Raw genomic sequence first — 25,143 nt, 5'->3', positions numbered from 1 at the left:
TCTCTTAGAGAAGCAACAAAGAACCTGGTGCTTCTCTTGAGGCTGGTCTGCAGGAATTCAGGTTCGGCTTGTTAAAAGCTAGCATGCCTTGAGAGTGAGTAAGGCTCCTCTTGATTTGCATGGAGCCTGGTTGTCATAGAGGTAGAGCTTGGGGTTGGGTTTTTTTCTTTCTTTCCTCATCATGTGGTCACTAATCATACGTAACAACAGGACATGCTCAGTTTGCCCACAGAGTAGGTTTTTTTACATTTAATAATATTTAACTTTGACCTGCTCAATCCTGCAGATGTGTGATGTATTTGTTTGGTTCTTTTCCTTCTCTCAAGTACTTGGACCAGTCAGCCTGTGCTCTGATTTTATAAATAACTGCAGCATTACACAGAACAGCAGGGTTTGGTGGTTTCTTCTGAAAGGTGCCTGCATGCTGAGCTTGGTTGGACTGAATTTTTCTGTATATTAGCAGGATGGAAAACTGAGCATAACATGTAGGACAACAAAATAGGTGTTAGAGCAGTGGTGTTATTTCACAGTACATAGTCACTTGATGGCATGTAAATGATGTAATTTTTAATATCTGAATTTGCAGATGATGCTGTGTCAGGATAATTTAGGATTAAGACCACTTTAGCAAATGCCTTTTTCCCCTTTCTTATGCCTTTATCAAATTTTAAGTTGTTTGGGCTGAAATTTTCCAATTCAAAGAGCTCTCTAATGAAGATGATATGCACTGTACCAGTCATTACTGACAAACAGGGCCAGGAAAAATTACAACTGCACTAGTGCAGAAAGGTGACTTTGTATTGGGATGTATCCTTGGCCGTTCCTGTGGCAGGCTGCTCAGGCTGGCTGTGCTTCTAGCCTTTGAAAAATAGCAGCAGTTAGGACACTGGCATTAAGGACTCATGGCATTTTAAGTTCCAAAAGTTTGCAACCATGCTGAGCAATGAGAGCTTACTCTGAGGCAGGGCTTTCCTTTGCAGGAACATCTCCTGGAAGGACAGTTTGTTGGAGGCCAGGTTGAAGGGCATAGGGCAGAAGCAGTCTTAGTTATTAGGTGGATGGGAAGAAATGGAAGAATCTCTGCTGGCTAAACTGTGTCCTCCAGATCCCAGCAGGAAGCCCCTTGTTTCTGTCTTTCAGCAGCACTTTGTAAGGGGCAGGTGTTTGTCAAGGCTATTGCCAGGGACCTTGTGTACCCCTGTGGCTCTGGGATGTAGCAGGGTTGTGGCAGCACCCCTTGTCTCTGTGCAAATGGCAGGCATCTGGCACTGGGGTGATGGCAATGGAAGACTTAAACCTTTCAGCTCTTCTGATGACCTCTGCTGGCATCAGCATGGGGGAATTTCTTTTTTCTTAGTCTGCTTTTGAAGAAGATCCAAGTCATAGGATTTTACACAAAACCTTGTGAAACTTCCCTGCTCCCTATGATGTTCTGAGTTCAGCTCTCAAAAGTGAAGATGGGCAAAACCCTGCTGCGTGCTGCGCTGTAGTGTGTGGGGGTTTGGGGTGTTAGAAAAGACAACTTTCTGGAATGCATTATTTTCCCCGAGATTTTACAGTTATGTTGGGGGTTGTGATATAAATTGTGAATTGAGGTTTGCATTTTGTCTACCAATAAGGTAAATAAGTGGCTGCAGAAATCAGAGAGTGGTGCTGAAGAAGTTGAATCTGGAGTGGGTGAACTGATTTTAATAAGACAAGACCAAAATTACCAGCTAGGCATGGACCTCCTAGTATAGTAACTGTCTGTTGCCACCTTGCTTGGACTTAGCGTTAGCATTTTAAAATTGTTTAAGGATAAGCTCTACTTTAAAATATAACACACTTCTACCCACCCCCCCATATTTTAATGAAAGGAGAACAAAGAAATACTGAGGGTGGTTTTAACTTATTGCGCACACGCACAAAATCATTAAAAATCATCACAAGCTGGCTGGAGGCCAGTTTTGAGCACGAGGAATCCCAAAGTGCTGTGTAAACTTGAACTGTTGCACCAACTGTACCTGAGGTCCACTTTGGTGACCGTCAGTGCAGAGTGGTCTGCAGCAGCTTTCAGCAGTGCTTTGGAGCAGCTCAAGCAGGAAGCTGAAACTTTCACTCTTTCCCCACCACCTCTTTTGTACCTCCTTCCCCAGAGCCTAGATCTCATACCTACATTTTTCTGCTTAAATTTATCTGTCTTGGGGCTGTACCCATCATCATCATCACTATTGTTACAGCCGCTGTATTGGAAAAAAGGATCAATCTCTGAGCCTGTCAGCACAGCACTTTGATGCTGGGTTTGAACGGTGGTGGCTGTTTCTCATGGTGCAATTTGTCAGTGCAGCTGAGCTGCTGCAACCACTACCCATTGCTGCAGCTGTTGCTGCTGCTCCAAGGTGTGGTCTTGCTTCTCCAGCACATCCCGGCCCCCTCCTGTGTGGCGGTGCTGGCAGTCGGGACCTAACTGGGCAGAAAGCTCACCCTACCAAAACGTGAAAGTTTTTTCTGCATGTTTAGCTCCCTGTTCCAGCTCCCTATGGGATCAGATGAATGAGTTATTTTGTATCCCTTTCTGATGTTGGTTCACTTGCTTTAGAAATTTTTTTCCCCTCTTAACTGCTGATGTGAGATAGAAAAACAGAAGAGGGAAGTGAATGGGAAGTTGAACTGGGAAGAAAGAACAATTTCCCACATTCTTTGCCCTGTTTTGTTAAGATTCTTGCAGTATTTTTAGTCAAAGAGGTTAAGTTTTGTCTTTTTGAAGACTCAGGAGTATATAAGGAAATGATATTTTCATCTGTTCTTCAGAATCAGATCTCAGCACGGAATCAAAGGCTTCTGTGCTCTTAGAAGTGTTTTATTTCAAATGGAAAAGAAAATAAAGCTGCAGCACTTAAAGTTCAGATGCATTCCTGAAAATCTTTCAGGGTTTGCTGTTCAACTCTTGCTAAGAGTTTGATTTAAAATGAACTCCTAAATCTGTTAATGGTCTTGCAAGGCAACTCATTTTGCTTGGCCTCAGGTAGAAACCACGCAGACCCACCAAGTTCTGCAGGAATTCCTCCAGGAGCCAAAGCTTCTCAGATACAGTTAAGGGTGCATAAATCTGAAATTGAGGTTTGTGACACACCTCCACTTTAAATTTCCCCCCCATTAAATAAATCAACTTAATCTGACTCTTCATGAGAAGAGAAGCTATTCAGCTGCATAATTAATATTTCGTTAAATGCAGCAGTGTCCTGCCAGAACTCAACAATGTTTTCAGTGTGAGCACAGACAGTGTCACAGGCAGGGCTGAAAGGATCAGAGGTGATGCTGGGAAAGAGCCCTTGGGATATGCTTACTCTGGTATTACATTCAGATTCTTATGACCCTTTCCACTCTCAAATTGCAAGCTTTAAAAAGTAAATGCAGAGCTTTGTTTTTGATCTACATGTGACTATTTTTGTTCCCAAATAATTCCACAGATATTATTCTGAAATTGCACTGCTATAATACACTGGGTAGAGTTAAAGTTGTGTAAATCATGCTATGAAATGGCTGACTTCTTTCAGTGAAGCTTGTACTAAGTGAAGAAATCTTGTTTCTAGTGTATGTTTTGGTGTAACTGCCTTGATAGGTTTCAGAATGACAGGCTCCACATCCCTGTAATGACATGTGAGTAAGAGTACAAATTTAATCTTGCTGCTAATTGCACGTCTGTTGTTTTCATCCTGCCTCCTCGGCGCTGGACCCGGTTGGAGACCTGTTCTGTTTGGCACTGCAGAGGAGCATGATAAAGGATTTCTGCTCCTTAAAAGCTTCTCATGTAGAAAAAGAAAAAGGCAAGCTCACATAAGAGAGAGGGAGAACTACTTGAAAGAATGTTGTAGCAAGGTGGGGTTGGTTTCTCCTCCCTACTAACAAGTGACAGAATGAGAGGAAATGGCCTCAAGTTGCACCATTTTCGTTGGGTGTTACAAGGAACTTACCCACTAAAAAGGGTTCTCAAACACTGTAACAGGCTGCCGGGGAGGTGGTTGAGTCATTATCTCTGGTGGGATTTAAAAGGTGTGTAGATGTGGTGCTGAGGGACATGGTTTTAGCAGTGGACACGGTAGTTTTGGGTTAATGCTTAGCATTTATAGTCTTAATGGTCTGTTGCAGCCCAAACAATTCTGTGATTCTGCTTGGATATATAATATATTAATTTTTTTTTTTTTTTAAACCTCATCTAGGTTATTCTGAGTAATTCCAAAAATATCCCTCAACATGCCTGAAAACCCTGCTGCAGGTATGTAGTTTGAAAGTGGTGACTTTTGTTAAACAGTGAGAAATGAAGCTCCCTTCTTAACATGCTTTACTTTGTGGTGTAGATAAACAGCAGGTGCTGCAGATCCTTGATCGTCTGCAAGCCAAACTGCGTGAGAAAAGAGACTCCCAACATAATGAAAACCTGACTGTTCTAAGTAACACACTCAGGAGCCCTTTGTTTAACCAGATCCTGACCCTACAGCAATCCATCAAGCAACTGAAGGAACAAGTGAGTGTACAATTACAGTTGTTGATGTGATGATAACTGTGGTGATGTTGGAACCTAAACCAGGGTCTGTAGGAGTGTGTTAACCATAGTGCTCTCATTAATAAGATGTAAATTGGTGTGAGTGAATGCTGGGCTTTATTTCTGGTCAAGCTAGTATCTACAGAGTACCAAAATGAGGAATGGTATTGCAACAAAGGGATCATGGGACAGCATGCTTTGAAAGGGTTGAAGAAGAGGTAGGTGCTGAGAACTACATCAGTTAGAAAAAAGCATCTGCAAAAGAAATCAGCACTAGTACTTGGAGTTCTGAACACAGTTGGAACTGGGATCTTGTGTTTTTCAGGGAAACTAAATAGTTTATCAGCTAACTGGCAGTATCTTTTCTCCTTAAGACACTCACTGAGTTCTTGCTGACTTGTTTAAGAATGGTTAATCTGCTTTGGGAAATAAAATCTAGAAGACCATTCTTGAAGATTTACCATGCTGTGATGCAGACATACCCAGGCTTCAGCTTCATCAGTGAAAGGAACTTGTGTGGGCTAGTTTATAATGCAAACTGACCCTGATTTTCTGGACATGGGCATCAAGGACACATCTGCATGAACAGGCCTCACTGAGCAGTTAGCAGAGTCAGGCATGAAGACTTAAAATCAGGGACTAACTTGACATGCCCTAAGCAGCAGCAATCCCTATCTGCTCTTGCAGCACCTGCCCAGGTGCAGATAGAGTGGGGTGGGTGTCAGGGGGACGAGGCCACCTTGCTGTCATTGACAAATGTATTGCAAATGTGTTCCTGCCTGGGTGGCATGGTAGTGGCTGTGCCATTAATTTTTTCCACGCATTCACATAGGTGCTGCATCTGTTTTTTCCTCCTGAAGCTTGAATGTGTGTCTGCAAGCTATTGAAGATGTATGAAAATGCAAATGTATCTAAGAGCATAGTTTGTGACTGGTGCATAATGGATTTTATATCCAGAATGTTCAGAACTATCCTGACATCCTTTTCAGGTGTGTTTCTTGAGAGCAGTCTCACTCAGGATGGGATCTTTGTTTTACTGTGTTGCACTGGGAATATTTCTGCATTCCTTTGTTATCTGTCAGGACTACAAATTGAACTGCAAGTTCCACCATTGGTAGTTAGTTTGTACCCTAGGCTCTCCCTGGGGAGGAGGTAATACAGACCAGGCGTTTGGCTCCTGAGTGACTAAGTGACCCTTAAAAAATGTGGATTCTCATGCCAAAATTGTCAGGGTTTGCCTGAGTTGCAACAGTGCTTGAGTGCCTCTTTAATGTTTTTGCATGTGCTGCTTCTGGAATATCAGGGTAAAAAGAGGATAATGGGCACAGGCAGGGAAAAATAGGGAAGTAGTAAAGAAAATAACTGGAGTAGAAACAGAGCTGAAATGTTCAAGGAAAACAGATCAAACTTGATATGGTAGCTTGGTTATAGCTTATATATTAACACGGCCTAATTTATACTGGTGAGTGTATTTGTGTGAATGGGCACATACGCATGCTTGCTTGCTTTGGCAGTCTTCACACAAAATGATATATGTGAAAATCTTTTGGGTTTAATAGCTTTTTTGCACCTTTGTTCCTTTTTAACAGCTCAATTACATGCCTCCTGACCGGTCAGTAGATTTTGATTTTACTAAGAGAGGGCTGCTAGTGTTTGCTGACAAATCAGTTGCTGTTGAGAGTATCTATACACCTTGCAGTTCACCTGAACCCAAAGCATCTACCTTCACTCCAAACCTGGGAGTGAATGAATTCAACACCATCATCCAACGGATGGCAAAGGTAAGGCTCGCAGGTTTAGTGAACCAAACTTTTTCTTGCAGGCTTTTGGAGTACATTTTCAAACATGGTCTTTTGTTGTGCATCTGGGAGTATGGTGCCTCCTATACTATAAAAGGGTAGTAATGCTGAGGCTAGTTTGTCCCTGTGAAAGATGTCAGCAGTAGACGGTGGTTTGGTGGCTTTTTGTGGTTTTATTCTTGGTCAGTTGTTGGTTTGGCTTTTATTGGTCTTCCTTTCTACCAAACACAACAATGCAGAGAAGATACTTCAATTGCCAGAAAATGTTTGATGCCACTTAACTGAAAATGGATATTTTCTGCAGAAATTTGTTTTGATGGAGAAACTTGTTTTATCAAGCACATTTTAAATTGGCAAGGCACCAGCTTCGTTAGCATGTGAACAGTGCAAATGATTAAAAGAACTGGCATGGGATATTTTATTGAACTCTTCATTTAGTGTGTCCTAACTTTGCCAGGCAGACACCAATTTCATTAACATGTGATGTAGCATGTACCAGATGCTTGTGGAAGTTGTACAGGTGCAGACATCCACCCATGTGGGATTGGCATTTATACCACAAATGCATTGTTCTGTGTGACTATGAGCCATTAATTTAATTGGTTAGTCATGCCTTTCTATATTAAGTAACTGTTGCTAATTGACGACCTTAATGTAGCTGTAATATTTTGAGCATAACTCTTCTCATTAGTGTGTCATTAACTCATCAGATAAAATGTTTAGCAGTGAAGACTGCACATTATTTTGGCTAAAACAGCTGTGGTAGCAGTACATTCTCTTAAGTAGTATTTCCCAGTAAACAACCCCAGAAATCTTGTGTCAGAACTGAAAAGCAGGCAGTTGCAAAAGGTAACTTCGACGTGTTTTTTTTTGTTTGGTTTTTTTTTTTTTCCTGTAAGTGTGAAGTTGCAGGGAGAAGGAAATTAATTTCCCTGTTAAAAAGCTGCAGTCTTTTGAATGCACTCCTAAAAATCAGCATTAAAAGCAAGGGAAGCCAAAAGACAAGTAATTTAGTTTAGCTGTGTAGCATTTCCAGAAATCCCAAATATATTGCTCTAGACAGCACTTCGTTCATAGTTTTCATCCAGTTTGGAATTCATCTCATAATGTGAATGAAGTGTGAAAGCAGCTCTTAAATTCCCTGAGGTTTCAGAACCTCAGAGTGCTTGCATATCCAATACTCTGCTATATTAAAAATAATAAATGGAGGAGCTTTTATAGAAATAACATATTCGGTGTTTCACCTTTGTTTAGTCTTAGGAGGAGAATAATTCTCCCAGTGTTCATAAATTTTACACTAGCTCGTTCTATCGCATTAAAAATTAGCAAATCTTTTCTCTTTTTCTGTTTTGTCAGGGGAGACAAATAGAATCAATAAAAATCGAAAAGCCTTCTGTTGGAGGTCTTGGGTTTAGTGTGGTTGCCCTTAAAAATCCCACCTTGGGAGAAGTTGGTGTCTTTGTCAAGGAAGTCCAACCAGGAAGCGTAGCTGACAGGTGAGACCTTTATAATTGTACTTTAAAATTACAGTATTTCCACAAAGGGAAAAGTCACAACTTGCATGCTGCAAACTCTGTCAGACTATCACCTTTGTCTGGGTTATCTGGTGGGGTATTTTGTTAGTGGTATCTTGAGTTCTGGCTTTTCAACTGAATGGACTCATGTTTTGAGGATCAGATTTTCAGAAGAGTTTTAAATATCCAAGCCATTCATAAATTGAATTTCCAGAAATCATGACTCACTTTAGAGACTCTTCAGTACTGATTAAAAAACAAAAGAAAACCCAGAAAAGAATAGAAGGGAAATAAAAATTAGGCTCTGTCTGGATTTTTAGGCATTGTGTCCCTGAAAGATCTTCGCATCACCCCCTCCCTTGTTTCATTATTTATGTGCCTATGACAATGTCCTATTTATAGTTGGTTTTACTGTTTGTTTCCTGTGTAAATTTAGATCCAGTCCTCCTGACAGATCCATGCACAGATGTCATCATAGAATCAAGGCTTCAGGCAGTTTCTCCCCGTATTGTCTGTGGGTTTTCACCCAACAACAAAAGACAGAGCAGTCCTTTAAAAATAAAATGTGATTGTAAAACCACAAGAGCTGGCATGAGACAAATGCAGTGCTTGGAATTATGTTTCAAGAAAATGTGTCTAGATTTCAAGTCATTGGTGTCACTTTTTAAATAACACATGTCAGGAAGTGCCAACACAGGATGACAAAAAGAGTGGGGAGAGGTTGGAATGATAATGGCTATGGGCCCACAGAGAACACACTAGAGAACTCTTAAAGAAAAGCATATTAGGCTCTTTCAAAGTGGAGACAGATGGACTGATCCGGATGTCAAAGGAGGGTGAATGTCTCACTTTAGGATTTGATGACCTGCTGCTCACTTTCTTTGAGAGAATCTGAAATATGGTTAGTGCTTGAAGAAAGTGATTTCTGAGAAACATCTTAAACGTGGCACAATAAAGAGGAAGTTTCAAATGCGTTAGTTAAGATGTGCAGTTATATTGGGTTGGAGTTTATAAATTTCCCCAGCATGATTCCCGTTTTGCTTCTGAGACAGGATCTCCTGGAGGCTTTTTTTTTTTTTGATTCCTACAGAGCTTTGAAAGCAGTGTCGGTCTATGTAACAGTTTGGTCTTGTACTCAGAATGAATATTTAACAAAGGAGATGAGTGATGGCTTCTCTCCTGTCACAAACCTAAATTAATCACTATGGGTGAATTAACTGTGAAATTTAGGTTCTCTTACGGTATAAGTTGAACTGTGTATTGCCTGAAGAAGGTTTGCTGTCTGAAGTTTGGTGCTGTAAATTTTGAGTCAAATATAAATATACAGCTCATCTGTCTTTAGGCTAAGTAATGACACAAACCCATATCACAGCCTGAACTGCAGGTGCTTAGAGATCTTATCATGTGGAGCTAAACGTAATCAAGATAGTTTCTAGTTCATTGTATCCCTAAAACTCCAAGTTTTTTTCTGCTCTCCAGTATCATCAAGAAAGGATGAGGGAATTTAATTGAATTTTGAATAGAAGCAAAGGAAACAATAAAGCAAATTTCTGGATGCTGATAGAGTTGGAACAAAATCTGGCTGGGCAGCTCAGTACAGTGTGGATTGTGTGCAGTTTGTATGTGGGTGAAGAGAGTCTGATAAGCAGATTTGTTTTAATATCTAAATACTTAACCTTGCATAACTGTGTGTTTTGCATGTTCATATTTCAATTACATGAGCCTGTTGTGAAGTCACTGCACTGCGTCTGAAAATTGCTTTTAATGTTTTGTTCAGGGATCAAAGACTGAAGGAAAATGACCACATACTGGCCATTAATTGCACCCCATTGGATCAGAACATTTCCCATCAGCACGCTATTGCCCTCCTCCAGCAAGCCACAGGATCTCTACATCTGGTTGTTGCTAGGGAGCCACTTCAAGGAAACAGCAGAACTTCGGCTGTCTTATTAAGTGATATAAATCCACCTGAGACTGTGAGTTGTTGCAATACTGTCAAAATCAGATTTTGAACTATGCTGGGTATTTTTTTGTGGCTGGAAGTGTTTGTTTTAGCAAGCTTTACATTTAGGGATTTTGTTCTTTAATCAGATTTTCTGTGATGACATTTCATTTAGACTGATCATGCAGTAAGTATAAGGCTTCCATAGCAAAGCTGCATGAAGTTGTTGTAAAATAGATCCTGGGTTTTTATGGGATAGTAGAAGCTTTAGTAGATCAACATATTTTTAGCAGCAGGGTCTGTTCAGCATAGGCTGGGTGAAAGCATTTTATGAGTATACTCAGCTGAAACCTCCTTGTGCTCAGCAATTAAAGGTGCTCTGATTACATCTTAGAAGAGTGTAAACATAACCTATCGTGAGCACTGCTTGAAATATCCCAACCAATTTAAACTTAAACTGCTCAAAGGAAAAAGCCTTGTCTTTGTCTTAAAAACAAACAAAAAGTGTCTGTCAAAGAACCTCTCAATCCCTGTTTATTTATCAGGGGATTTTTTTTTTTATCTGCAAATTTCATTGATTGAGGAGCCTTTTGTTTTCTTGAACAAGGAGATATTGTCACTGGGACGTGTAATAAGCTGGGGCTGAACTTCCATCTGTGTTCAAACCATATGGTCCAGGTGGCTTGACTGAATTTGGTCAAACTGCACACCTAAATCCGGGGTTTGCAATATTGGAGTCTTAATTTATTACGTTAGCAGGTTTTGCTGAAAATCTGGTTAAGTGAAGTGATTGTCCTTATTCTCAGTAATTATTTCCCTCATGATTATTACAGAGCTAGTGAAATCTGAAGGTTTTAGTGGATAATCAATATTGTTTATTGCACTGAAAATTTTAAAGAATTAAACTTTAACTGCTTTTTCATTGAAAGATCTGTGCTGAACAGACTAACAAAATAAAATACAAATATATATCTCTACAGGGGATCTTTAAACTTCTTTTATGATATTTAACTGGCTTTGGCAAAGAATTTCAGTATGCTAATAAATCCTTTACTCACAGAAGGCTTAAATCTGCCTACTTTGCTCCATTTTGGTTTCGATGAGATATTAATCTGACAGAAACATTGGCTGGGTTTGAGTTGCTTAACAGCTTTGTTATTTTCAGATTGTCTTGTAGAACATAAGGTCATGGTACAGCGTAGCTTAGAAACATGCTTCCCCTTCAGTGTGACAGAATATTGTACCACACTATTAATTCAGTGAATACTGGGGGATGCTTAGAGTGTGTAACTGAAATAGCAGAAGTAAGAATTTGGGCAACACGAAGTGAAAATGAGGCCAGTGCAAGCTCCTTGCCTCTGTTTTTCTCTGTTGTTTGCAGTAGTCTTGATTTATGAAAAACTAAAAGGATAGTTTTCATTTTGGCAAGAAAATCTTTAAAATTGCTTTTTTCTTAGGCATTCTTTTTCCTGGTATCCTGTTAGCCTGAAAGTGAAGGACAAAATGTATGTTTAAAAAAACAGATGAGAAATCCCACTGCGTATTTATAAGGAAATGAAGCCGACTGAACCAAATCCAACAGATCTCCAATATGTGGGGCAGAGAGAGAAAATTGCTCTGATTAATTCTGCTCATTCCTGGGACATGTGAAAGTGAGAAACATTAAAAGATTGACTGAAATGAAAATCTCCTGTTTTTATTATTTGCAGATTCACTGGGGCCACGTTGAAGAGGTTGAGCTGATTAACGACGGTTCGGGATTAGGCTTTGGAATTGTAGGAGGGAAGTCAAGTGGAGTAGTTGTAAGAACAATTCTTCCTGGAGGATTAGCAGATCGGGTAATTTGTTATATTATGTCACTTCTGGTTTGATTGTAAAGTATAATTAACTGTTTTGGACAAAAATAAAGCCTTAAAAGAAGCTAAAATGCTGAAACAAAAGGAAGCTGATAGCATCAAAGTCTGAATGCCAACATATACTTTATAAATAAATATGTTGAAGGTATGATTGAGGGGAAAGTCAGCGCCTGATAGGAATTAAATTGTTTCTCAGACACTCTTTGGCTTTTAGAACATGGTTACACATGCAGAAATGAAAAAAAAAAGTCCTGTACCCTTTTAATATTTTCAGTACTTTTGATACATTCAGCCTTTGGTCAGTCTTGGAGGGGACACGAATACTCCTAATGAATTTTCATATTCTCTCTAGAATTTGGCAGCTTCTATAGGGACAAACTCTCCAAATGACTTGTCAGGCAGGAGAATCTTCCCTGTTGCAGAAATTGCATTGTAAAATTTGGTTTATAGATTGAAGATGTCCCATTTTGAGTGGATTTTGATGCCTGTTTTGTGGTCTGACCAGTTCAAGGAGACACTTAGGATTCATGCAAAACCCTTTGAAGTTACTAATATCTTTTAAAGTGGCACAGGCAGAGTTTGAAACTTTAGTTGCTAATCTTTAACCACTCAGTGCTAAGTGTAGCTACATTTCAGGAGTAGAGCACATGCAATAGCAAAACAGATTTGGATTTTTAGTGTGAACTTGGTCACAACTAATTAAGATACTTGAGGTCTGGAACCCATGCAGGCAAGATCTAGTAACACACGAGAGAGAGGGTCTAAGGTGATTCCTGTAGCATAGGGTGGAAATGAAAACTGGGGATTCTGAGATACTGGAAAATGTTGGCTTTTGCTTGACTGCCTCCCTCGGAACCTGTCATGTATAAATGAGTATTTATTTAATTATTGTGGAACACCTGTTTTGCTGTAAGGAATGAAGTGTTTTGGCTACGAATGAGGCATGTAAGTTAAGAACTCACCACATCATTCTCAGCTGAATGAGACATCATTAAGAACATGGGAAATAATGAGCACGTATATATGTTAAAATTGGATGAGTTTGCAAATGAGTTTGAGTTAGTTCTGGGAATATCTGCTATGACTGCTGTATAAATCAATGCACCTAAGGTGGTGGAGCTGTGCAGATCAATACCAGCTGAGGATTTGGTCCTATGAATGCTTGCTTATAATAGAAATGATGTAGGTCATGAATCATAATCATCATCTGAAAAATAGTTTGTATATGGAGTCTTGTTACCTTCAGTGGATTTACTCACTTGAGTTGGTGCTGGTCAGATGAGAAAAGAATTGACAGACTAATAGAAGCATTAGGAAAAGCTCTAAAAAGCCACAGAACCTTCTGTACTGGGTTGAGGGTCAAACTTGGACGATCTTTGAGGTCTCTTCCAACTGGATGTTTTGTGTGATTCTGTAATCCCAGCATGGCAGAGGTTGGAAGGGACCTCTGGAGATCATCTAGTCCAACCCCCTTGCTAAAGCAGGGACATCCACAGCAGCACAGGATCACAATGTCCAGGCAGGTTTGGAATCTGTCCAGAGAAGGAGACTCCACAGCGTCTCTGGGCAGCCTGAGCCAGGTTTCTGGCACCCTCAAAGGAACGGAGATTTTCCTTATGTCCTAGGGAGAGCCTTTTCAAGTCCTAAATCAAAACACTGTGCTTTTTATTCTAACTCATCTCCAATGAGGAGTGTTCTGTGAAACAGCAATACATAAACAACTTGTGGGAACATAAGACATTGCTGCTATTTTCTCCTAAATGAGGGAAATATACACTGTTTCAGGAGTGGTGTTGTTCAACTGGTGTATCTTAGTTGGAAAGGTTGATTTACCACCTTTAACTGCTGTGGAAAAAAAGCGTGTGGTTATGCAAACACTTCCTGGAATTATTGAATATGTTGCCATGGTGGTCAGTTCTATGGTATTTTCTTGCACTGGCTCCCATGGCCATGAAGTTGTCCGTCAACAGTTTCAATTTTGTGGTGAAAAAGATATTTTCTGTATAGACTGGAAACATTTTACTTTATTTCTATTTGAAGGATGGGAGGCTTCAGACAGGAGATCACATCCTGCAGATCGGAGGGACCAACGTGCAGGGAATGACCAGTGAACAAGTTGCCCAAGTGCTGCGGAACTGTGGGAATTCTGTTAGGTTGATTGTTGCAAGAGACCCAAAATGTGGAATTATGGAGACTCCACCAACTCCTGTGAGCTGGCCAGTCAGTACATTACATTCCTTTCAAAATGGAAATGTAAGTATCTGGTATCTGCTTATGACATTTTAAGTATGTTTGTGGCTTGTGATCAGAAAGGAGGAGAACAGGGTGTTGTTGAGACCTAGAGTGCTTTTTCTCTTTTATGTTTCTAGATATCATATGTGTGCATTTAAGTGGTCATTATTGCAGCCCTTCCTTCTGTAATTTTCCCTTTTTCCTGTATGTTATTAATACCAATAATCTTGGCGTTGGAATGACCATCTTTGCAAAATTTATTTCAGTGCAGGTAATTTAATTACCAAGTCCATCAGAGTTATCAATAAATGGTAGTTTCAGTTCCCCTTAGCTCGTTACATTTTTACTAATCAATCATTTGTAAGTGGATTTCAAACTTGCCTGTGAATTTTCCCTAGTCTGAAATCCAGAGCGCTATGGCCACACCAGAATTATTCAGCACAATCATCTTTTTATGAAACAGAAGTGCAATGTTTTCATAGTCTACGCTACTGTCTGTGATAGGAAATATATCTAAAAATTTTGAAACTTGTTTTAGCAAATCTTATCATGGTCATATCAAAGTCTCTTGTTTTTGAAGTCATTCTCTTCAGTTTTGAGTAATTAAAATCAACAAATGCTACACTAAGTGTACAGTAGGTCTCGAAACATAAACAAAGCTGTGCTTGTGTACCATCTGCTGCTACTGTGCTGCTTAGATTTAGGTGTAGAATCTGAGTAGCCTTTTCTTTCTTGTCAAGTTTCTTGAACATGAGTGCAAGCAGCTATTTTATTTATTTTTTTGAAGCACCATCTTTAAAGGTCAGACTAGCAGTTATAGAGTTACAAACTCACCTTGTCGCTTACTGGATATAGTTGTTGCAAAGACAGCCATTAGCTTCATGTCTTATGTCTCTCAGGAAAATGAGCCTGAAGCTGTCAGTCAAGTATTTTGCGTCCTTCTCAAGCTTCAACTCTCAGTAGAGGGATTGGTGTAATAGGAAACACAAGTGGCAGAGAGATGGGACAGGGCAATCTGTGTACCTATGGTTAGACTCTTAAAAGTGGGTGTACCTACTCTGGAGAAAAAGGCTTTCCTAGAGAATCAGCATTGTTATGAGGTTGTACTTTGCTGGCTGTCCTATGTTTTCTAAGGCCTTGTATGTTTTATTTCTTCACAAAAATTCCCTTCTCTGCTTCTAAAAGGCAGGGCTGTTTGTCACTAATCAACACCTGGCACTGTAGATGCTGCACCCTTTCTAAAATGTTATTCCTTGTGGATGTCTTTTCAGCATCCTCCTTATTCTTGCTATGTTGTTTAGAGGGGGGGGAAATAAGTTCAGGTTTCAATTTCATCTACTTTCTGAATGTCAGCTATTGTTTTCTGAACTACCTGGTGCCTTTGTATTTAAATTTGAGGAAACTCCTCTTGCTGATTCTTGAGAGATTTGCTGAAGTAAAAAATAGTGGCAAATCTGAATATATCTGTTAATGATGATTTTAATGCTCCACCTTTCAGTTCATGTCTGACTTACAACAGAATTCTTTCCTCTAATCTAATTTCTCTCTGTTTTCTAAGTGCTTTCACCACCTGTGAACTTAGGAATGGAAAACATTTGCCTTGTCTATTTTGCAAACCAGCAGAAAAGCTTGCTTGTTTGTTGTTTTGGGGGTTTTGTTGGGAGGTTGGGGGGTAGTGGTGTTGTTTGCTTGTTTGGGGGGACATTGGTGTTTGGTTTTCACTTTTTTTTCAGTTTAATATTCATATTTTCTCTCCTTGAAACTTCCTGTAGTAGAGAATAACTGAAAGTATTTGTGTCTGTGTATGGGTACAAACTCCCATATTATCTGTACTGTCCAAGTTAGTGACGGCAATCTTAGCAGCCTACTGCTGCTGACTGTATTAGGACTCTGAATTTTCCAAACTCCATTTGTACAGTTTCATATCCTACCAGTAACATTACTTAGAGAAAGTATCTGTAGTGACAGAGCACTGACTATGAAGGACTTTTGATTGTCAAAACAGCAGGATTCACAGGGCCTTAGCTCCATTTCAGATGTTTCTATAGGCATGTTTACTGGTTTAGTTCCCTCTCCTAAAGATAAGTGACAAAGCATCAAAACTTATCTTCATCTCTATCGGTATCTTATGGAGCAAAAGAGTTGGAAGCATTTAATGAGCTTAATGAGTTGGCTAGTGGAGGGATGTGTGTGAGATAAGGAGATAGGTGCCTATTGATTTTTTTTATTTTAGTTTAGTTTTCCCCATCAAAAAGTGAAATGGGTACAGTTGTAACTTTGAGCTGGATTTTAATACAGGTCCTTCTAAAACTGATACATAGCAAGCATTTGATTAAACTTCTCTTTTTATCACTCTTACAAAATGTTTTCCAGTTTCTTGGCCCATTTTTTGTTGTTGGCAGTGACACCATCCCTCTTGATTTCATCACTTTAACAGATCTTGCTCTCATTGTAGAATCATAGAACTGTTTCAGTTGGAAAAGCCCAACTGTCAAACTGAGACCACCAAGGCCATTAAACCATGTCCCCAAGTGCTATGTCCACACATTTTGTGAACTCCACCACCACCTCTCTGGGCAGCCTGTTCCAATGCCTAACCACTCTTACAGGAAAGAATTTTTTCCTAATATCCAACCCAAACCTTTGCTGGCACAATTTCAGGCCATTTCCCTTCCTTCTGTTACCTCACACTAAAGAGAACAGACCTTCTTTTTCATCTCTTTGGCTGTATCCGATTACTAAAACTAAACAACTTTATGTATCTTAATCTTTTGCAATCTCAGATCTATGTGCTTGGTTGGTTTTCCTCTTTGGTACCACCAATGGCTTTGGTGTGTTCTGTCTAAACTCTTTTGATTTGTATTTATCAGAGTAGAGTTGCAGAGAGATACTGAGGCCAGCTTTTTAAGAACCTTTTTTCCCTGCACTTTCCCAGTTGAAGGTCAGATCATTTTACCTAGTGGCTTGGTAATCGTTCTCCAAACCCTTTGCTTGTTACAGGTTTGTTATGTGCTTCTCTTTCTAAATACTGTTTGTCAGGAGAAGCCATCTAATGACTTAAACGATAAAACATTTGCAAATGCATTTCCTCTGTTAGGTTTTAGTTTGCATTTAGTGAAAATTATTTCTAAGGAGTCTCTTGCTCCCCATTGCCTTGGACAACCTGGAGGCTTCCAGTGCTCTTTGCCCTTTCGTGGCATTGAGATCTGAACAGGATCCTATCAAACTCGGTAAGCTGATGTGTGGGAAGGCTGACTTTTGGAGTGATTTTGTGGTTTGGGATCTAGCATCAAAACAATCAATAAGCTCAAACACCTTTCTAATCTCCCATGTTTGCATTTAAATAAGCAGCTGCTTCTGTAGTAGAGGTGTGCCTACTCTGTAGATGTGATTTCTTTCATTTCAGGGCATCAAGCCTTTCTCTGTTTAGAGAACTCTTTCCTTCTGCCCCTCGCTTTCTTAGTAGGTGATAACAAGGAGACATAAGCATCAATTTTTCTGTCAGGAATGTGTGGTATGATAACTCTGTGTATTTATAGCAGGTTTTCATGCTTTTTAAACTATCCAGTAGCAAAAGCTTGGGCAAGTGGATTCATCACCCTGTTTATCAGGACTAACGTGAAAGGGAGAGAAATTCTGAGCACTTCCAGGGTTTCTCTTGTCTTGTGAATTAATTGAGGTGGTGTTACAAGTGACAGTGGAATCCAAAGGGAAAGGGATGATGAAAACCTCTGTTTTCCATAAGATGTAAATATTATACCTTGGACAGTTATGTGGAGAAAGTATAATGAAAGAAATTTAAAAACAGCTAATAACTTTGGATGGCACCTTATTTTCAGCAAACCTTACTTATTTCTCTTGCAAATATGAAAATATTTTCCTCCTAAAATAGGAAAATCAAAATCCCTACTCACTTCTGAATGTCTTAATTAGTCTTCAGTCTTGTAACAGAGCTGTGAACTGACAAGTTGTTTTATACTGTCTTGTGCTTTACTTCTAGGATGATACCAATCTTTTTGAGACTTACGATGTTGAACTTATAAAAAAGAATGGGCAGAGCCTGGGGATAACAATTGTTGGATATGCTGGCACAAGTGATATGGGTGAGTTCTACAGGACATGGTAAAGTCTAGGTCAGGGACTTCTCATATACCCTTTATACTATGGGGAGAAGGAGGCTGTATAGTCTGGAGAAGAGAAGGCTGAGAGGGGAATCTTATCAATGTCTATGAATGTCTGAGGGGTGAAGGTGCCAAGCTCTTCTTGGGGGTGCCCAGTGATAGGACAAGGAACAATGGGTACAAACTGGAACTAAGGAAGCTCCACCTCAATACAAGGAGGCATTTGTTTATGATGAGGGTGAGAGAGCCCTGCCATAGGCTGCCCAGAGAGGCTGTGAGTCCTTGGCACCTGTGGTATACAGCATAGTTCAGACAGCACATTTTAAAAAGAATTTCAAAACCAGAGTATGGGATGTCCCCGGAGTTTGCATTAACTTCTGAATGGCACATTCAATATATACGTGATGGCTCAACATGCAGCTTTGCTGTGCTTGATGTGTATGCCATCTTCACAAGATGAGGTCTTGGAGTGGCCAAACAGGTTAGAGTAGCTGTGCTAGAATATGGGAATGCGGACTCAGTTATGGTTTTTTCCTGAATCCTCTTTAAATTAATACTGTTTACTCAGCTTTCAAATATTGGTTCCACAAATTATAATATCTTCAAAATTGAGTCAACTGATTATGCAGTTTTACACAAAGGGGTAGTGCTTTTTATCACTCCCCTTATTCATGGGACTGAAGAATGTGGTCTGGGAAGGTGAGGCAGGTGGAGTTCACAGTATCACCAAGTTTGGAAGAGACCTCAAAGATCGAGTCCAACCTGTCACCACAGACCAGTTGCTCTCTAGCCCTCTTCATTCCCAGAAGATCCTCTTGGGCTGCTGATCAGGAATCCCAGGCCACTGCCCTGAGCACTGTGAAAAGGGTTGAGGAGGAGCATGTGCCACACAATGGGAAAAGACATGGACAAACCATGTTGGTCAGGTCAATGAAGAAGCTTAGTGCCCGGGAAAGGAAGGATGAAGTGTCAAGCTTGACTGGAGTTACAGAGCAGCATCTCATGTCTGGGAGGATGTTGTGGAAGGGAAGGGTTACTATTTCAGCTCATGATTGGATTTTGGTTTCTGTGTTCTAACTAGAAATTTGAATTAATAACCTAACATCAAGCAGGACAAAAGACAGCTTTTCTGATTTCCTGATTTCTCTTTTTTTATTTTTTTAAAAAGAAAAAGCCTATTTCATTAAGATTTAAAGTACTAAATTCTTTAGCTGTAAGATGATTGAAGTCCTGATCAAAGTACTTAAGCACGTACATTACTTTTAGCTTAGATAGTCCTATTGAAATCAAATGCAGCATGGATTTAAGTGGTTGTGGTTTAAAGCCTGGGTAAGCACGAGGAGCATTGAAGAGGTGGCCTTCTGTGAGACATTTTAAGTGAAATATTTTGAGGTCGGTGCAGAGGTGTTGGTGTCCGCTCTGGGTTTTTTCCACCAGAGATCCTGTGTCAAGCTGTGTGAGTGGTAACTTGAAATATTGCTGGTTTACAGAATCATAGCTTTGTGGCCAGAAGTGGTGTGTGAAAAAAGACTGTAATTAAAAATCATACTAAGAAAAGAAACAGATTAGGTTAATGGACTTGTTTCTCTTCTGCTCCTCCCCCTGCCAACAGAACCTTCAGGGATTTTCGTGAAAAATATAATACCTGGTAGTGCTGCTGACTACAATGGCCAAATCCATGTTTATGACAAAATTGTTGCTGTAAGTAAAATAGTCTCCTTATATTTTGTTGTCGAAGAACGACTTCATTACACATCTCAGTGTTAAAAGAAAAATGTAGTAAAAACTTTCTAAAACTAAAATCTCCTTCTATTGCAGAGGAAGTAATTTGGTGGCTCCTATTTGTTTGCATAGGTTTGTAACAGGAATGAGCTTTGGCTTGCTGTGGTTAAAATATGATTTTATATTCAAAGTAGTAATAAATAGGAGTTAACTATGGAAGAGGAAAGCATTTGGATTATTCCAGAGTGAAGTATCTTGGCTTTTGGTCTGAAGAAAAGATGAGCAGCATCAGCTTCTGTTTGAACTGAATGGGATTTGAGTGTGGTTAAGACCCAAGCTTTATGTGTAGAAAATTAAAACCCACTGCATAACAGTGAATTGAATAATGGCCAATTTTACATTCAAGGAGGAATGAATTACACAGTCTTTTTGTTTTAAGAGATAATATTTATAGAGATATGATTTTAAATAACTTCTAAAATGTGCTATGCCAGACCTTCCAGAGTCAGCTTCTCCTTTTTGTGAGGGCAAAAATTGGTACAACCCTGTGCTTTCTTCTGCAAAGCTGCACATAAAGCTGCTGTTGATGCATGATCTAACAATGAGGTGAACAGAGTATTTGGGGTGTAAATTAAAGTATTTGAGAATTAATGTAAGGATATGACTTTCAAAGTGGATTGTATGAGTTACCTATATGGGCTTGTGTGGGGCATGTGAGAAATCCATGAGAAGACCAATGGCTCTAATGAACTGAATTCTAGGTTGACTACTCTTGCTGGGCAGCATCATCCACAGTAGTCCTTAAGCAAATATATTTTAGAGGGAACTCGGTGCATATTTATATCGGAGGAGTAAATTCTGTTTTGTGGTTGCTTCATGAAGACAGAAGAAATTACTGTTGTTTTTCCTTTTAAAACTGCATTTTGAAAATGTCATCTAATTAGTGAGATGTAACTGATTTAATGAGATTGTTTTGCAAACACTACTGTCTTGGGTGAGTAACCCTGTAATTTCTGCACAAAACTATGTGAATGCTGCTTACAGTGTATGATGCAGCCTAAGAAGGTAATGTGATTACTGTTATCTGATGTGGTTTGCTTGCTTTAGGTTGATGGAGTTAACATACAGGATTATACCAACCAAGAAGTGGTAGAGGCATTGCGTAATACAGGACAGATTGTACGCCTTACCTTGCTTAGAAGGAAATCTTCTTCCACTATTTCTTCAGAAGGACCTTCAGATAGAGGTAATCCTTTTTATTGTATTTTTATTATTATTTTTTCAGCAACTAATTTTATTTTTCTCTCCATTTACAGTTACCTAACTTAACAGTTAGGTTTAGATACCACATGACCCTGCATTCTGCAAGGGCACACTGTAGAAAATGAAATACTTGAGGAGAAATGGAAAGAAACAGAAATGAGGGATTCAGCAAAATTGAGTGCAAAACTTATGTGTAGCCAAAAAAAATAAAGAGTAGTTAATGATCTTCCTACTTCATATATTTTGCAGCATGTGATTTATTTTTTTCATCTGTTTTCACAGTGCAGCCAACTGTTCCAACCTTTACGTTCCCTGGAGTTGTAGGGCCTGAAACTAGTGTGGACACGAAGAATGAGGAAAACCAAGAACAGAAGGATAATCTTCAAAATGACAGGAAGCAGACTCCACATAACACAGGTGGATAGGATATCTTGCAGTGTCTCTTTGGAGCCTTTAGAATTGTCTTTAATCCATTTTCAATACTGATGGCCTGTTGTGGTTTACTCCGTCTTTAGCTTTTGTAATATAATAGCTTTTCTTCTGAGGAGCCTGAATAAAAGTCTCTCTGTTGGGTCTATCAACTCTTCCATCCAATATTATCCCTAAAATTTAGCACTTTCCACAGGTTTGTTGAGAGTGCATTCTGTCTCCTCATGGAAGTCACGGGTGAAGATACTGTATTGTATAAGTCCCTGTAGCTGTTGACTTCGTCTCATAACTGGCTGTCAAGCCATTAGTTAATGCTGTCTGTGATCCCTCTAGTTTTTGCTTGTTTAGGAGTCATGAAACACATACTTCCTCAGTTTCCAAATGAGAATGCTGATGTAAATGGTGTCAAAATCTTTGGTAAAGCTGAGGTGTCCTACACTCTTCATCCACATGTCCGCTTTGGCAGTCGGATTGGTCAGTTATTTGGCAAGTCTGGATTCACTGTTCCTGATTTGCCTTCTTATCGCTTTTATCTTTGGAAATAGAGGCCATGAGGAAGTATTTCATGTTTTTTCCAGGGCTGAAAGAGTTCAGATTAGGCAAGTGTTTTTTAACAGCAATGGCAGTTGGACACAGGGGCAGTTCACAAAGCTGGCATGGCTTGCTTTGGGTTTTAGCTGACTTCTGAATCAAGGTTGGAGATCTTTCCAGAAGGCATCCTTCAATTTCCTACAGATTTCTGGGCTCTTCTACAGGAACTTCTGGATGAATTTCTACAGCTTGTGTTAAAGTCAGCATAAATTATCCTTATGCCTTGTAGTTTCTAAGATATGTAGATGTAATAGAGGATTCTAAATTACGGCTGTCAATGAATAACAATTTTGCCGTGATTGTGGAAGATCTGTCAGCATTAAAGACAACCTGGAAACGAGAGAAATGTAGCAGTTCCTATGTTCCATTCTGGTTTACTTTTCCATCCAAGCCTTGTAACCAGACATCCTTTGTTGTGACTTTTGCATATTCCCAGAAATAAGAAGCCAAAACAGAGGTGATTGAGTAGCTGAGATGTGAGGTTATCAAAGCATTGTTTTAGCTGCATGAGCTGAAAAGCTTATACTGATTTATAGTTACTGTAGATGAATAACTTACGGATTTAGCAAAGGGATATAGTTAGGGGCAAAAGAGCTGGGAGGACTTCCACTTGCTATGACAGAGGCTAGAAAAGAGCAACATATGCTGTCCTGTGTCACTTGGCCAGTCCTTTTTTAACTGTGGGACTTTCTATGCATGCAGTATTGTCTTTTTCTACTGAAGCAAACAGTACCTCTGCAGTCAGTTCCTGACTGCTCATGGTTGGGTTATCTCACGTCACATGCTGCAGATGTCTGCCCTGATGCAAAGAGAACTTTGTGAGGAATTTGTTACATAATACCTAGTGCTGTACAAATACGGGATATCAATGCCAGGATTGTTTTATGCCAAGAACTAAAATTGCTTTTACCTGGCTTAAAGTTACCAAACTCTGTTAGATTTAAGGTATGTTATCTAACTATGCTTTAGTGATCCCTGTTCTGCTGAAAATCAAACTATTCTTGATCCCTTTCGTAGTTTGCGAGTGTGCTGCTTTGATGTGGATCCACTGCCTCCCCATAAATACACCACAGCCCATAGCTTCAGAAGTGTGTAACCAAGTTGTATGTATGAGTGGCTTCCCTTCAATTCTAGTCTCATAATCCCCTTCCTTAGAGCTCTGCAGAGCGTGGTGCAGATATTGTTTGCTTGCAGTTGGATGCTGCCTGTGATACCATCTAGCAGTGCTGATCCTCCATGGGCCAGCAGGATGATTTGAGGGGCATGGCTTGGAGAGGGAGAAACAAACTCAGCAGGATGGCATGCAGTGGTAAGCAAGTATCACTGCAAGCTTAAACTGGGCTTTTTCACAGCAAGAAAACTGCTTTAAGTTACAGGGTTCTGCAAAAGCTTTGTACAACTATGAAGTGTGTGTGTATCTCTCTTAAAAAGTCTTAAAATACCTGGTTGCAAATTTTACTCCTGCTGAAATACAAGGTCTAAGATTTCACCTTGGCATAGAATTTAATGGCTAACTCTAAATTCCAAAGATAGGTGCTTGTTTTGGACAGGGTGATTGGCACTTCATTATAGTGGTGCTAAAGTAAATACTGTTAATTTAAGGCTCTGACTAAACTCTGGAAGTGCTTTTAGAAGTTTAATGTAAAAGGTATGTTTCATAAAATATGTATTACTTCCCTTTAAGTCCAGTTGTGTGAAATTCTTATTAAATTGTGTTTCCTGGAGAGGTATTAAATAATAATTCTGGCCAGGCAAAGCCATGCTGAAGCAGTTCTGTTACAAGGGCAGCGTGGTTTAGGATGCTGTGTGCACAAGGCCTGAAACTTTCTGCTAGCAGACTAGAGGCAATTAACTTCACAGCTGCATCTGCAAGACTGCAGACTGGGCAGAACTGCTTTCTTTTGCCTTGCAGCAGTACTCAAAACCCAAAAGATATGATGATGCTAGTCAGGCACTTTAAAGATGGCTGGGAAAAAATATCCATCAGTAAAGCAGATAAAGGCAGTGCATTAATGAAGTGCACTAGAGTACAGTACACATCCTTCTAGAGTAAGTTTGTGAAAGCAGGAGGAAATTGCAAGAAAAAAAGGTCCTAGTTTTGAAGATGCTGGGAATTTTGACCCAGAAAGATTATTTTTACAATACACTTGTGATTTATTCTTGTTTCTTGCTAATTAGAAATGTAAAACTGTATGAAGTGCAGGCAGAAGGACGGACTAAATACACTGGAAGTTGTTGCTAATGGAAGCTGTCCCTGGGAAGTGTTTTCACTTCTGGGGCCTTGCACGTTATAGAAGATGTGGTATGTATCCCAGGACATGAGAAATCCAGCTGGATGAGGGACTAGAAAGAAACTTCCTATTAGCTGCCATGTAGAAGAATCTGTTGCGTAGGGGGAAGGGGAAGGAGAATTTAATGTGAATTGGGCGCTGTCATTGGAATTGAATGTACTTAATTGAAATCCCTCCAGCCAACTTTTTCACAGCTCTGGGGAAGTTACCAGCAAAGACTTCAAAGCATGTTTGAAAGAACGAGAGGAAACTTCAAATGGGGACATACATTAGCACCTGCTCTGAACAACTCGTAGATTTTGGTAATGTGTTTGGGAAATGACAAAAAAATCTGTATGCAGCCACCTGAACACAGCTTACAGTTACTAAGCTGAACTTGGAGTTTGACCCTGAGATTCATTACTCCTGGTGAACCTTAAAATCTGTATTTGGCTGCACCAGGGACTGTAGGTGCTTAGGTCCCGTGTGTTCATGCTGTAATTTTCTAACAGCAGAAAAGGAGACTAAAGTATTTCTGCAAATAGAGGAAGCAGAACAATGTGTTGGTGTTCTGATTTTGCTACAGTTAGGAGGTACATTCAGTGATCAGCCTCAACAAGACTGATTGCAAAGCTCAAAAAGGCAACTTCTTAGACACTTCAGTGAAATTTCAATGGAAGGAAAAAACCTTAACACAGAGCTGAGGATTTTGGGACGTTTTGTCTTTCCTGGTTTTGGGAGTTAGTGTATTACAGAGAGAACTGTGGGTTGTACTTAGAAGTTTTTGTTCTTGAAGTTTCTTTTTGGTGATAGAAAATAATTATCTGAATTGCTGGAATCCTTGAATATCCATATCTCCCTGAGCCTGTGGGTTAAAGGTAC

At 39.7% G+C, this 25,143-nt stretch overlaps 1 protein-coding gene across 1 annotated transcript in view; it reads left to right on the top strand.

Moving 5' to 3' along the window:
- Positions 1 to 25,143, top strand: part of PATJ (PATJ crumbs cell polarity complex component) — a 168,041-nt gene that overhangs the window by 1,210 nt on the left and 141,688 nt on the right. Inside the window, exons 2-12 of the mRNA XM_054165049.1 lie at positions 4,200 to 4,255; positions 4,338 to 4,504; positions 6,112 to 6,303; positions 7,678 to 7,817; positions 9,613 to 9,811; positions 11,487 to 11,615; positions 13,674 to 13,886; positions 17,866 to 17,968; positions 19,599 to 19,687; positions 20,816 to 20,954; positions 21,254 to 21,388. Of these exons, the coding sequence (XP_054021024.1) occupies positions 4,234 to 4,255; positions 4,338 to 4,504; positions 6,112 to 6,303; positions 7,678 to 7,817; positions 9,613 to 9,811; positions 11,487 to 11,615; positions 13,674 to 13,886; positions 17,866 to 17,968; positions 19,599 to 19,687; positions 20,816 to 20,954; positions 21,254 to 21,388 (1,528 nt within the window). The 5' untranslated portion in view covers positions 4,200 to 4,233. The remainder of the gene's footprint in view (positions 1 to 4,199; positions 4,256 to 4,337; positions 4,505 to 6,111; positions 6,304 to 7,677; positions 7,818 to 9,612; positions 9,812 to 11,486; positions 11,616 to 13,673; positions 13,887 to 17,865; positions 17,969 to 19,598; positions 19,688 to 20,815; positions 20,955 to 21,253; positions 21,389 to 25,143) is intronic.

This window comes from Dryobates pubescens, chromosome 11, assembly GCF_014839835.1.
Source record: "Dryobates pubescens isolate bDryPub1 chromosome 11, bDryPub1.pri, whole genome shotgun sequence".
In the NCBI taxonomy this organism is placed as follows: Eukaryota; Metazoa; Chordata; class Aves; order Piciformes; family Picidae; genus Dryobates; species Dryobates pubescens.
The sequence above is the reverse complement of the archived record's forward strand: the minus strand, read 5'-3'. Positions and strand labels throughout refer to the sequence as shown.